At 33.7% G+C, this 14911-nt stretch overlaps 1 protein-coding gene and 1 non-coding gene across 12 annotated transcripts in view; one reads left to right on the top strand and one right to left on the bottom strand.

Moving 5' to 3' along the window:
• The window catches only part of CAPS2 (calcyphosine 2), a 94766-nt gene that overhangs the window by 16692 nt on the left and 63163 nt on the right, over positions 1-14911 (bottom strand). For all 11 annotated transcript variants that reach the window (XM_077111457.1, XM_077111459.1, XM_077111454.1 and 8 more), the window contains 5 exons: positions 9449-9567; positions 8361-8434; positions 5867-6021; positions 1703-1822; positions 180-276 (listed from right to left, as the gene is read on the bottom strand). In XM_077111457.1, coding sequence (XP_076967572.1) covers positions 180-276; positions 1703-1822; positions 5867-6021; positions 8361-8434; positions 9449-9567 — 565 coding nt within the window. The remainder of the gene's footprint in view (positions 1-179; positions 277-1702; positions 1823-5866; positions 6022-8360; positions 8435-9448; positions 9568-14911) is intronic.
• On the top strand, positions 14349-14455 carry LOC143642923 (U6 spliceosomal RNA). The gene has a single exon (XR_013155982.1). It is a non-coding gene; the product is annotated as a U6 spliceosomal RNA (small nuclear RNA).

The following is a 14911-nucleotide window of genomic DNA, read 5'->3' on the forward strand; positions in this document are numbered from 1 at the left end:
CTTAGAATCTCTAAATGATAAAGGGCAACTAGCTCTCAAGTTTCTAGTTTCAAAAATATATATATTTCCCTGCCTTACTGGTCTCAAATCCACACTATAAGTTAACATATTTTAAAGCTATTACTTTTATTAACGAACATTTTAGAAATTTCATACATATTGGGACTAACAATATTTACCTGAAATTACTTGTGGATGCTTCTTTGCACAGTAACATTTTCTTATGTCTATAACAGGCACACTGCCAGTTTTGTTGAAATCCAGTTTCATAAATGCCTAAAGAAAGAAAGGTTATTTTTACTATGAAATATTGGATATAAGGACTTAAGTTTCTATTTTTGCAGTAGGTTATATCTAGCTGTAAACAAAACAGTTTAAAAGCACTAAATTGGAATATACTGGAAGCATAAATACATGGAGAAGGATACTGAGGCAAGATAACAGCAAACCTGCCACTTTCTAGCAGCCAAGACAAAGCTGCCGGGACTATTTTGATACAAAAACTTGCAAATATCCCATTACTAAAATCAATGAGAGAGTGAAATACTTTTAAAAGGAGTTTTGTTATTTTAATTCATGACATTTAATACTGCTATTTGAAATGATAATGTTTTTATTGCCCTTCTAATCCACTAAAACTCTGAGCATCATAAAACAGCATAAAATATTTTAATGGATGAGGAGTAGGTATACCAAACCAGACAATCTACCCAAAGCAACACACTATGTTAATGAAGAGTCAGAAATCGAATCAATTTTGTTTATTCACAGAATTGTGTTCAAAGAAATGTGGTATCTTATAACTCCTCCTTTGATCTCTATTCCCGGTACTAGGATTTATGAAAGAGACAACCATCCAGCTATCACTCCTAACTTCCTAGTAACCTTACAGCAGATAGAGCAACAAACCACAAATACTTAAGTCTATCACCAGGAGATGGGATGTACAAATGAATGTAAATTTATAAATATGCTGTAGTAAATTTGTTTATTTTAAGGTTTTTATTACGTTTCCTTTGCCAATAAAAATAGGGATTTGACTTTCTATTTCATATTTAAAATAAACAATAGCTTTATTTCAATATTAGATATTTTGCAGGTATGCATACAAAAGAAAAGAAAAAGGAAACTACCTAGCTCAAAAGTACACTCTAAAAATAGCTACCAAGAGTTCAAGTAATATGCAATTTCCCTAATTTTTTCCCTCTTTTAATTCAAATTTAATGTGGTCATTTGAATCTTCATTTTAATATTTAATATTTAAAAAAACAGACCAACACTTTTTAATCATCATCCTAAAATAACATATATTGGGCACGACAGTGGGGGCGTCATAATCCTAAAAATGTCACATCTCTTAGATACTGCATTTATCCTCACACCAACGTGATGGGTTGAGAACCTGCCACTCAGGGATATCTGACAACATATATAGTCATATAGCTAGTAATTTCTGAAACTAGTAATTTATGAGCCAAAATTTAAGGTCAGATTTGACTTTTTTTTTAATAATATTTTCCTAAAGCATGTGCATAAAAGTCCTTTTGCTTTACTCAGGATAGATTTGTATATCTATGTCTTTGTGTTTTACTAAATCCAACATACATTACATGTAAAGAGTTAAATGGCAATTCATTAAAATTTTTAAATAATGAATCTAACAATCTTAAAAGTAACAACTTGAAAGATTACTTGAAGTTACCTTTCGAACAAATGATTTCCTATATTCATTCATTTCACCAATAATGGCACGTGTGAATTCTCCATAATCAACTTTGTCATTGCTATTGCCACTCAGAATTAACCATAATGACTCAAAATCCTGGAAATAATCAAGTATCACTGTTACACCTTTAAGTTATACATGATCACAACAAAAATTATCGTCTGTTATTTTTCTACACGGGCAGGCACCAGGAACCAAACCCAGGCTCGGGCGTGACAGGCGAGGACTCTGCCACTGAGCCACCATTGCCCGCTCCAGTCTGTTATTTTGTCACCTCTTTTGCAGGCCTCACGACGATGCTCACTTAAGAAGAAAACTCTGAAAAGTCTAATGTATAAATCTAATCATGTGCAAAGTCACTAAGAGCTATTTAAGGAACTTTTAGTAAACAATTCTCTGAAGTTTAGAACCATTTGGGAGTGACAATAAGTCACAAATTTACCTTAAGTTCAAATCCTTTTCTATTTCAAAAATATTCTTACCGTTTATTCTATATTGAACATTTGATTACTATTATTCTATTTAGTAGGTCTGTGACAATTCAAAAGTTATCACAGGTTCTGGAATGTCCCAAATATCATTATGACTACAAACTGATCTGTTAGTCTTTGTGCCTGAAAATATAGAGACTCAAATATTGTTCCATAATTTACATTGAAAAGTGTTAGGTTGAGTAAATCCTTTATGCTGTCTATTTATTTGACTATTACCATTTATTTCTTTTGATAAATGCCCTATTTAAAAAAAATTAATAAAACCAATTAACGTACAATATGAACATTCTTTTTATTCCATTGTATAGATATATAGTCATCATCATGATCATTTCTTAGAACATTTACATCAATTCAAAAAAAGAAATAAAAAGAAAACAGTAAAAAATTCATACATATCATACCCCTCCGTTTCATTGATCACTTCAATGAAAGGATCATTAGCATTTCAATCTAATAAATTTAACATTTTTCCCTCCATTATTCACATTTTTTCATTAATTTTTTAATTTAAAAATATAACAAACAAACGTAAACATTCTTAATTTATGATCATTCTGTTTTCTACATATATAATCAGTAATTCACAACATCATCACATAGTTGCATATTCATCATCATGATCATTTCTTAGAACATTTGCATCAATTCAGAAAAAGAAATAAAAAGATAACAGAAAAAAATTGATACATATCATACCCCTTACCCCTCCCTTTCATTGATCACTAGCATTTCAATCTAAATTTATTTTAACATTTGTTCCCTCTATTATTTATTTTTATTCCATATGTTTTACGCGTCTGTCGATAAGGCAGATAAAAGGAGCATCAGACACAAGGTTTTCACAATCACACAGTCACATTGTGAAAGCTATATCATTATACAATCATCTTGATGAAACATGGCTACTGGAACACAGCTCTACATTTTCAGGCAGTTCCCTCCAGCCTCTCCATTACCTCTTGACTAACAAGGTGTTAACTATTTAATGCGTAAGAATAACCTCCAGGATAACCTCTCAACTCTGGAATCTCTCAGCCTTTGACATTTTATTTTGTCTCAGATAAATGCCCTATTTAAAAGAATGCTCAATTCACAGAGTTACTTACAGCAAAGCTTACAGCATGTAATTTTCTTAAAGTCAAGTAAATATATGTTGAATGTTTCATTCAAGTTGTTAGCTTTAAATGATAATGTAAATGAAATATAAGGTGCTTGGCAAATAATGCTTACTCAAAAAAAATTCTCTATCACTTCTTCCTAATTCTTCAGTTAAAACCTTAATTAGGAAAACTGAATATCAAGATTGCTCCCTTCAAATTCTCAGCAGTCCATACATTTTTTTTGTTTATTGTTATACATGATACATGTATTATGCATACCTGTACATCATGATACAGACTCTAAGTATCTGTGTAACTGAACTGGAATGAGCTTGAACTTAAAAATCATGAGACATATGGATGGGAGAAGATAGATACATTGACCCAGCTCATGGGATGCTAGAATTAGAATATAATCCCTGAAGTTCATAAGAAGCAATTTTCTAGAATTATATAATTTAATATGTGACAACAAATGCATATAACTTTATTTTTCTAAGTTATGGTATACAATAGAAAATGATACTTCAGTTGAAAAATACTAAGATAAATTCATCAATAATAGCTATATAAAAGTTGGGTTATTTAGAATGCATATCAATTTTTTATTTCAAATCAGAGAGAACAAATACAACTTTCCACAAATATTCTTTAATATACTCAGATGTACTTTAATATAGTAACGTATTCTTTAGTTTTACACCATTAGATTGGCAATTCATCTGTTCTTATTTAGGAACCTTTTGGTTTTACTTACCATTGCATGGGCAGTTTTCAGTGATGTTACAGGAATAAAACAAGGAATATCGCTTAAAATATGAGAGAAAGGGGAAGCTAACTCATATTTTTGTAATATATGCTCTCTGTAGATTAGAATTCTTCTATAATATTTTAGTTTTTAACCCCAAGCCCAATCATAAAAATTTAGCCAATCAACCACAGATTCACTGGCATGATGAAGAAAGAAGTACTATATTAACTGGGCCAGACTACCTAGGTTCTAATTCTATATTGCTTACTAACTGCCTGTGCGATTATGGAAAAAAGATTCCAGGCTTTCTCATTTTCTATTGTTGTCCCCCTCCCCCAAGGAAAAGAAGGGTGATCCCTACTGTTTGTTATTAGGTAGGCAACAAGATTTGATATCATGGAAAACACTAAAGACAGGTAAGTCATGACAGTGATAGGCTACATGATACTGGCACAGAATTTTACAATTCGTAAGGCATACCCCCATATATTTCCTCATTTGAACTTCAAATCAACTCTAACAATGGGTGGGATTTCAGGCTGGTAAGGGCAGAACCCATCAATCAGAAAAGTAAAGGACCTGTCCTATATCAACCAGTTCAAGTAGTAAAACTAGAGCTTGAGCCTGGATCTCATAATTGCAAGCTCCAAATCCTTCTACAAAATACACTGCATGTTGTTATAAGATCATTTGAAGCAAAAGAGAACAGTGAAAAAGAATCCCTTATCTGAAATCCTTGAGGCAGATGTATTTCAAATTCACATATTTTTAAAATAAAAGCCAACCTTCTCAGCATGACATTGAAGTCTTTAATGTAATGAGCTCCAGCTTATTTCTTTCTCTTTCCTTCCTTCCTTCTTTCCTCTCTTCCTTCCTCCCTCCCTCCCCTTCTTTCTTCCTTCTTTCTATACCTTTTTTCTATCCACCATCCATCCATCCATTCAAATTAATCCACTGACTTACACTTGCTGTGTGACACATTCTATTCTAGGAGCTAGCCAGAAGCACATATTCTCTGTCCTGATGTAACTTATATTCTAGAATCAGGGAGAGCCAAAAAATACCTGCAGAAAGTGGTATGAGGAAAATAAAATGGGAAAATGGTGCAGCAAGTGCAAATGGTAAGAAGGGGATGTCCCTTTTAGACAGCAATGTCATGATAACTCTCTCAGTGGAGAATGATGTGGACTGAGGGAACAGCAGGAGTGAAGGCTGTGCAGTGGGAAATGAACCATTCATTCACAGTTTCTGGAACAAGTCACACTCTCCCTCCCCTCCATGACTTTACTTGTCTTTCTCCTTCTCAGGAAATATCTACTGTTGATCCACACTCCTCCCCCTCCCTTGTCTCTGGTTAATTCCTGCTTATCCTTCAAAACCCAGCTTGGATGTATCATCCTCCAGGAATCCTTCCATGATCTTACTTCCTTCACCTTTCCCCACTTCTGGCTGGAATTAGTTACTTATCATGTATCCCCAAAGTATCCTCTATCTAATATGTATCATACTGTTTAGTAATCATTTATCTAGTACTCTCCTTGGATGACCTTGACAGTACAGTGTGTATCTTTTCTCAGACCTTCTATAATATTTGATTAGTGAATTCAATAAATATATGACGAAGGAATAAATGTTGAAAATGTAAAAATTACATAACTTGTTAGTGACTCAGTAAAGAGAATGGGAAATAAAGAAGGAGGAAACAAAGTAACTACTAAAATTACAGTGGAAATGTGAATAATGCCACCTAAGAATAATATATTCATTGCAGAAAATTATCTGTGGTACATACCTTTTCAGACACTTCTAAATGAAATAATTTTAGAACTTGCTTAAAATCCACCTTATCTAAAAGTCCATTTCCTTCCTTGTCCAATTGTTTAAAGTATTTTCCCAAACCAGTCAAAATACGGACTCCTCTTTTATGTAGTTTTTCTTTTAGCACATCTGTTTAGCAAGAAGAGAAAGGGAAACCAAATGTTGCTATGCACAAATGTAATAAACTGTGGTTGTCTCTCTTGTAAGAAAATTAGAATCAAGGTAACTAAATGAAGGATATTAACAGTCAACCAAGTTATGTGAATGACTGACAAAAGATCTTGGAAAAAATATCTTGGAAAACTCCTTTATTAAAGGAGATTATACATAAAATTACATCCAAATATACCAGAACTATAGCACCACTGTGTGGTGAAAGTGTTTTATTTGAAATATAAGAAAATAATTTGTTTCACTTTATCAGAATGAAAAATAACCTAAATCTCAGTTTGTTTGTTTTTTAATTTTCTAGGCTTCCTACTCATCTAAGCAACTGCACATCTTTAATCTCTTCCTCTCTTTCTGCTTTTACTGACTAAACGAAACTGCTACTGGCCAAAAATTATTAATTTCTAAAATACTTGAAAACTTCAAATTGTAATATCTATATTAAAGAGCTTCAAAGCTTTGGAGTCTTAACCTATACTAATACATTTAAAGTAACCCTTTTTATTCAGAAATTAATAAGAGTATTACTACTTATTATACACTGAGATAGTATTATCTCAGTGACTTCACTTAATGCAGTTTGCACCATTTTTACTTCAGAAAATATGGGTAGCTTCAGTACACTAGGCATTAGACAATACATTAGAGGAAAGAGTGAATGTCATAAGATACAATTAGCTACCACAGTGTGCATCTTTTATAGTGACCATAATAGAATAGAGAATTATTTACTAACAATGCTATCAAGCATATTTGGGAGTTCGAATATCAGACAACTTTAAATGTCTCTTTCTAGCCTTCTTACTGTGGCTCCCTAATCATCTTTAACTGATAAATTAGGATTGATCAAAATCTTTAAAATACACGTTGATTTCTGTGAACACTTACTTAATCCTTTTCTCACTTTGAAACTATGAGATCCAACAAAGGCTCAAAAATTATGAGATCCAACAAAAGCTCAAAAATTATCTATTTTTGAGCCTACTGTATATAGTGGTTACAAGCTTGGACTCTAGAAACAGACCCTCTGGGTTTTATTTTCAGTTGTTAGCACTAACTAGTTGTATGATCTTGGGCAAGATATTTAACTTCTTAAGTCCTCAATATCTTCAACTGTGAAACAGGAAATAATCATACAACCTTGTCTTACACACATTAAGTAGCTGGGACTGGACCTTCCATGTAGTAAAAGGACAATGAATGTTAATTATCATTATAATAATTATCACTACTGAACTCCCAGAGTCTAATGTAGTGTTTAGCACATAAACTAAGTATAAAATTATTAACAGTATAAACTGTTAATCATCGGCTCATGTGCGTATTCAATGAGCTTGGGAATATTAATATTCTAGGAAGTAAAAACCTCTCAGTAAAACATGAATAAACTTCAGAATATTTTCACATATTAGGGTTTCTAGTGGACATTCAGATATTAGAGGGGGATTATTTTCACCTGATTTATTTCTCTGGCAGGGATTGAGTAGAAAACTTAAATAAAATATATGTAATATATGATATATATGAATAATATTTACTCTAATTAATTATTAAGGCAGATTACTTCAGAATTATATCAGCATTAAGTTTTTGTCTTATTATGATTGGCTCAAAATTTTAGCCTAATATTGTAGCAAACGTTAATAGCTTTAAAAAAAAAAAAAGAGGGATGGGTGGATTTAATATAAGCAACCAGTTCTTTACATTTAGTACTAATAACATAACTTTGTAAAACTTAACTTTGTAACCTTGCAAAGTTTTCATATCCAAAGCACATATATATTTCATTTATTTACCACATCAACCCAGGAAAGTTAATAAAACAGGTATTATTACCCCCATTTTGGAGATGAAGGGCCAGTACAGGGGATTTATACAAAAGATCATATGTGTGTTGGGAGCCAGAGTCCAAACATGTATCTATCCCTCAGTCTAGTGCTTCTTCTTCTATACTAGACTGCTGCACATCTCTAGGATCTCACTTAACGCTCAAGACAAGTATTATAGTACAGTCACTTTTAAATTTTATTAAATTCATGTATAAAACTCTCATTTTCAACAGCCTTCTGGAATTCTTAAATTCATAATTCACAGGATACTTATTCAGTTACATAGGGTTGTTATAGTAGAAAAATTACTTTTAATTTTTAAAAATACATATTTTAATTTCTAAAAGATAAAACAATAGGAAAAATTAATCACATGCCATTAAATTTAAAATATCTAGAAATTTTTCTTTATTGCTTACAAAGAAAATGGTTGAAATTAACACTACTTGAGACCGTAGTAGTAACACATACCTTGAATGGTCTTGAAGACCAGTTTATCATTGGCTTCCTGACTGGTGACATCATCCTCATGCTCCACAGAAGTCCTTCCACAATGGACATGTGCACAGTGAGAATAAACTGTCTTGCAATCTCTAGTGCATAGTCTCTAATCTCTTCCCTGTTTCAGACTCAAAAAACTTGAAAGTTTTGGAAAAGTGTTTAGGGATTAATCAACTCCCACCTTTGCCTGCTGCTCTAATCCCCAAGGGGATTAACTATGCTAAATCAAGAGCTAAAATCCTTAAAAATTTCCAAGAATGACCTTTAAATATACCATTTCTGCTGCCATTTCAATGTTCTTTTAAAATACTTAATAAAATCTATTAAACTTAGAAACAGAGTTACCTTGTAATGTATAAGAACAGAAAAAAAATGCTATTTCAAAAAAATTAAATTTATTTTCAACAATACAGTAAATGACAAAGAAACAGAGGCTAGGGATATAGGTATCTACCACACATATAGTACACCAATTATTGCCATTTTCAATTATATTTGGCACCAACAAAACAAAACACTTAGTAGGAATAAGATATATGAATATATATATACACGCTAAAAAAAAACCCTCAAATTCATTTAAAGGTATAAAAGTATGTTTGATTTTATAGTATTTTATCATCACGCATAGTATCAGTCAGAGAATACTTTTATCATGAGCAACTCAAGACTTTCTTTTGTTGAAAAAGACTTCACCCCAACAATGTGGGAAAAATTGTTTTAATATTGTACTGATATTCTATCTTCCAAAATTTCTTGATTCAATAGTATATGATAAAATGAAAGTATTATAGCAAAGACATATAAATAAGTATCTTTAAAAAAACCTAAAATAAGACATTATTTAATCTTTAATTCATTATAACTGTTCTCGCACATAGAGCATATTTGAGTACAACACAGTACCCAAAATAGACACATATAGCTATGTTTTAGTTTTAAAAATAATAAGACTTCACTAAGGTCAAATGCTGTAGGCTAGATTCATTTTAAAATAACAAAATAGAATGTTTTCAATTAGTGTCAAAAAAACAAAAACAAATTCATGTTGGACTTACTTAAGGACATTCAAAGCTATCTGATCAATATTTGTGATTCGAAGTATAAATAATGGGTTTTCTTTCATGCTTTCTGGAAGGCTGGGATGATCAGAACTCAAAAATGTCAAGTTTGCTCCCTAAAGAAATTGGCAAAGGAAAAAGTTAGAAAATACATAAGAAGTAACATATGACTAGTGCTAATTTAAAATATTCATTTTGATTATATGACACAGTATATTTTTTAATAATAAAAAGTATGTTTAAAGAGCAATATTTAGAAACCACGCAGGCTTTAGTTATGCTACAGGAAAGTAAAAGAACCATTCTCTTGATCAATCCCTCAATTAAAACAATTTTCTATTTATCAATCTATGTGAAAAAAATAGATTATGAGAAATTCAGGTTTTTTATGAAAATCAGAAGAAGAAAGGACAATTTAGATGGATAAAAATTATGACATCCCTAAATACAGAAGTAGAGCCACTGATTCACAGATAGATGTACTATAATTGGAGTACTGTGATAGATTCACTACACTCCTTTACCTGGTCTTTTGATGACAAATATCATGTAGACATAAAACCTAATTTAAACCTACTTAGAGCATCAAGATGACAAAATTCCCATTAAAAACCTTTATCCCTGACAGCCCCTTCCAAAGGAAGTGTTAGAATGACCATAGCCCAAATACCCCTAAAAAGTAGGAGAAAGATCAAAGGTGATGGTGGAGTTATACAGAGAAGGTCTGATTTAACAAATTAGTGAGTGATGAATCATTATACTGATATTTCTTTTAGCCTCCAGTACCTTAGGGCAGCTAGAAATAAAAACCTAAAATTGAGGAATTGTAACCCATACCAAATTCTGAAATCTGTTCTACAACTAATTGTTTTGACGTACTTTGAAATTTATTGCTTTTATGTATATATGTTATTTAAAGAGAAGGAAGAGTATATCAGAGAAGACAGGATTTAACAAATGAGTACGACTGCTGAATCATTATATTGATATTTCTGTTGGTCTCCAGTGTCTTGGAGAAGCTAGAAGAAAAAACAAAAAATCGTGGAACTGTAACCCATATCAAACTTTAAAATCTGTTCTATAACCACTTGTTAAAATGTGCTTAGAAATTCATCGCTTTTTGTATATGTATTATATTTCACAATTAAAAAAGAAAAACTTATCCCAAACTTAGGGATCGCTGAATTCTCAAATAAATATGGCCAGTCATGTGAGTAAGCACTTAAAATATTATTCAATTAAGAAAGTAGGAAGCACTGAAAAGGAGGTTTCTAGGTAAGATTACAGATGGGTTCTGGATCTTCTGGGTGAGTTTGGTGACAAGTAGAGCTTGCTGACAGCTTCTGCTTTTGAGCAAATTCCTGTTTGTGCTGCTTTGAGTAACTTATCTTGTTTGTGCTGATGTGCTGCACAAATATTTCACTTTCTATGAAACATTGGGATAAAAGTTGGGAAGCAGTGCATTGAAGATCTATTGCCTTCCATTTTTAACACTAGAAGTTTTCTAATGTTTAGCTATAAAAACTTTATATACAAAACTCATGAGAAGTCAAATTGTTGCCTTAATTAACATTCAAAATTGAGATTATAAATAAATCAAGGTTGAACCATTAAAATAAGGCAAATAGTACATTTGCTTTGGCATGAAAGATTTGAGGACTAGTACTTTAAAATCTTTTTCTGACCCAACTAGAAACACAGGTATATCATATATGTAAACATAGATCAGTACCACTGAATGATTGAAAAATAAACAATATGCAATTGAAAAATGTATTTCTCCCCCAATAAAAGGTAATTTTATATTTGTTTTCTCATCAGGTCAATTACAAAGAGAAGGGTAAGATAGATTAGCTCTACCAAGTATCTCTCTGATAAGAGATTATATCCATGAATGATGGTTAATTTTACGTGTCAACCTGGCTAGGTTATGGCATCCAGTTGTTTGGTCAAAGTTTGGCCAGGTTGTGCTGTGGAAGTATTTCATAGAGATGGTATTAGCATCTACAATCAGTTGTCTTTAAGTAAGGAGATTACTGTCAATAATGTGACTGGGCCTCAACCAATCAGCAGGAGGTCTTAAAATGAATTACTGCGAGTTCCAGGGATCAGAAGGAATTCTGCCTCAAAATTATACCTTCCACTCCTTCTGAGTTTCCAGCCTAAGAAATGTGGACTCAAGACTTCAATGTCACTCTTATTGGAATTTCCAGCCTCCAGCCTGCCCTAGGGAATTCAGAGTTGCCAAACCCCCCACAACAGCATGAGTGCATTCCTTATAATAAATCTCTTCATGCAAATACATATATAATATAATGTTGTGTAATAAGGGCTATGAAGAGAAATCAAGCACGGCAAAACACAGAAAGGAAGGGAAGCTATTTTAGATAGTGCAGTGAGGTTTGACTTCTATAAGGACAAATGTAATTCCTTTTACCCTTCTTTAATCTTCTGGGTCTTCATGATAGAAAAACACCCAGAAGTTAGGAAGCCCTTCAAGAAATGAGTGATCTTATCATAGCAGAGAGAGAAAAAAATGGCAAGAAAAAAAAAGAGTATATGTAATATATAAAGAAAGGTCCAAAGACCGTGCAATTCAGAAGTAAAAGGTAAAGAAATACGAAAGTGATAAAATGAAATACTATCCAGAATTAGATGATAACAATTCTGGGACACCACTTAAGAGTATACAGCAGTTTAGCCAGGCCATTTAAGACAAGGGTAGTTAAGATTGAGAATAAGAACTTTCACAATGTCTACTGCAAATAATTATGATGATAACCAACTAAAGAAAGCATTTAGAATTCAATCATAGGTTTTTCGATTCTATTACTTATATTTGAATATATATATAGAAAGAGAAAGAATATATGAGATATGTAGCTAGCTGATTATACACATAAGCATATGTGTGTATACCTATTTGTATATACATATAGCTATACGTGTAAGAGTATATCTGTGTGATCTGTGTCAGTGCATGCGAAGGTACTCGTGCATGAATATGAGTGAATTACATACGTGGCATAGGTGGTTGTACTTTCATGCAGGCAGGTCTATGGAAACATGTGCATGCTTATATAAGTATTATCTTAACAGCTGGCACCATAACTTCTTTTAGGGAGTGGTTTGTCTCTGTTTAGTAAAAAAAATTAATATGGCATTTGGAAATTAAAGGATATGTTCCAGAATAATGTCTCAAAGGAAGAGAACAGCAACAACAAAAAAGGTGTGTGTGAGGGTGAGGAAGAAGAGCTAAATGTTTCTACATTAAGAAATGTAAGACTTCTGGGAAGGGACAAGAGATGGGAGGAGTCAGAAAATGGAGAAGAGGGCCTTTGCCATGGGAAATATCCCAGGGACATATATATTTAGGAATAGGAATGCTGAATAAGTTGTAAGCTGCTTATATTGCTGCAACATAAACCTCCCTACATATCCCTTTCAAAATGTCTGTATGTAAACAAAGCATTATATATGTACATGTACAAAGCACTCTATATCACATAAGTTGTGTGTGCTTCTTTCTTCCTTTCTTTCTCTTTCTCTTTTGTAGAAATCAGATAAAGGGAATAAAGTTCCACACGTGGTTCAAATTAACATCGGACGGAAGATAGTGAGAATAAACCAAAAGCTATTCTAAATTACTGCAGCTCAGAGATGGAGGTAACCTTAATCTTGGGAAAGAACTCAACATTCTTTCTACAGGTTGTAGAGATGGGAATCAGAGCTGATTTTCTCTAGCTCTCAAGATGTATTTTTGAGTAACCTACATATAGTTCATTTAATATGAAATTAAAAGGCAAAGCTTTCCCTTACCCTTTCTCCTCATCTAATGGGTAGTCACTATGTCTTACTTTTTATTGTTTTATTTTCATATAACCTCAGCCAGTCACTAATTCAGGCTGACATAACCTCTCCTGGATTAACATAATGCAATCCAACCCAGACCTTGTGTATCTAGTCTCGTACACTTCAATCCATTTCCCACATTATAACCAGAGTGATCTTTGTAAATCACAACCACCTCTCCTATTCTAACCCCACCACCACCACCACCACGTTATCCTTCAATGATTCCTCAAAACATCTCAGATATTGTAAATCTTGATAAACAACCATACATCTAAGTCTTTAAGATAAGGTGCTTTCAATCAGGCCCCAGTTTACTTTCTTCAGACTCATCTCTTGCCAACCCCCATTGTGAACTCCATACTACAACCGACTGAACTACTGTCAGTTTTCCAAATAAGCCATGTTCTATCTTGCTTTTTTTCTTTGTACTTGTTGCCTTATTCACATGTAAGCATTTTTCCAACACTCTCCTATCTCCCTATCCCAGACTAGTTAACTTCTATTCACTCTTTAGGTCTAGCTTAAATGTCACTTTCTCCAGGAAATCTCTTGATCCCACAAAACTGGATTTGTTTCCCCTTCTATCTGGCTGCACGTTGTATGTCCTTATCACAGCAAGTCACATTGCCTCATAAATACCTATGTACAAGGCTGTTTCCCACTAGAAAGTAAATGCCTCAAAGGTAGGGAGTGGGGAGAGGGGCCAAGATGGCAGCTTAGTGAGATGTGGGATTTAGTTTGTCCTCCAGAGCAGCTAGTATTTAGCAAGGAACAGTACAGAACTACTACTGGGACCATGTCAGTATCTGGACACACAGCGTACCCCAGTCTGGACAGGCTGCTAGCCCACCTAGAACCGTGAGTTCCCCGGTTGGGGGCTGGCGTGGGGGCTGGCGCACCCACCCACCCCCCCTGCCCCGCCCAACAGGCTGCTTCCCAGAGGGGAAAGGAAAGAGACATTGCCAGCAGTAGGGGCTGAGCGCACCCAAGCTCCAATTGTGGAATTAATTCACAAATTCTAACTATTAAAAATAGGCCCCCAGTGCTCGCTTCGGTAGCACATATACTAAAATTGGAACAATACAGAGAAGATTAGCATGGCCCCTGAGCAAGGATGACACGCAAATTTGTGAAGTGTTCCATATTAAAAAAAAAAAAAAAAAAGGGCCCCAAGATAGCTGAACCTCAAGTAAAAGAGGAGGTTGCTGGTTTTTGCCCTGGTGCAGAGGGTATAGGGCTGACAGAAAAAGAAAAAAGGAAAAAAGAAACAGATTTTTTTTTGAATCGAATAGCACATAATACTTGAAAGGGTCTGGGCCCTGAAGGAAAGGAGGGGGCACATAGGACCTGAAGGTACACAAAACAACATAGCAACTTAAGCTCTTGATTGGCAAACCTGAGGAACAGGAGTCCTGCTCTGAAAAGGATTTTTCTCTTTCTTTTTTGTGACTGTGTTTCTATGGCTTGACTGCTCTTTGGATACAGCTGCAAAGCTTCTCAGGCTCCAACTACCCCAGGAATTGAGAGAATTGAGCTTGTTTGAGTGTTCATCTGGAGCCTGTGTCTTCCCCAGGAGAGAGGTGGGGCCCAGCTCAGGTAGAATCA

Source organism: Tamandua tetradactyla, chromosome 7 (assembly GCF_023851605.1).
Source record: "Tamandua tetradactyla isolate mTamTet1 chromosome 7, mTamTet1.pri, whole genome shotgun sequence".
In the NCBI taxonomy this organism is placed as follows: Eukaryota; Metazoa; Chordata; class Mammalia; order Pilosa; family Myrmecophagidae; genus Tamandua; species Tamandua tetradactyla.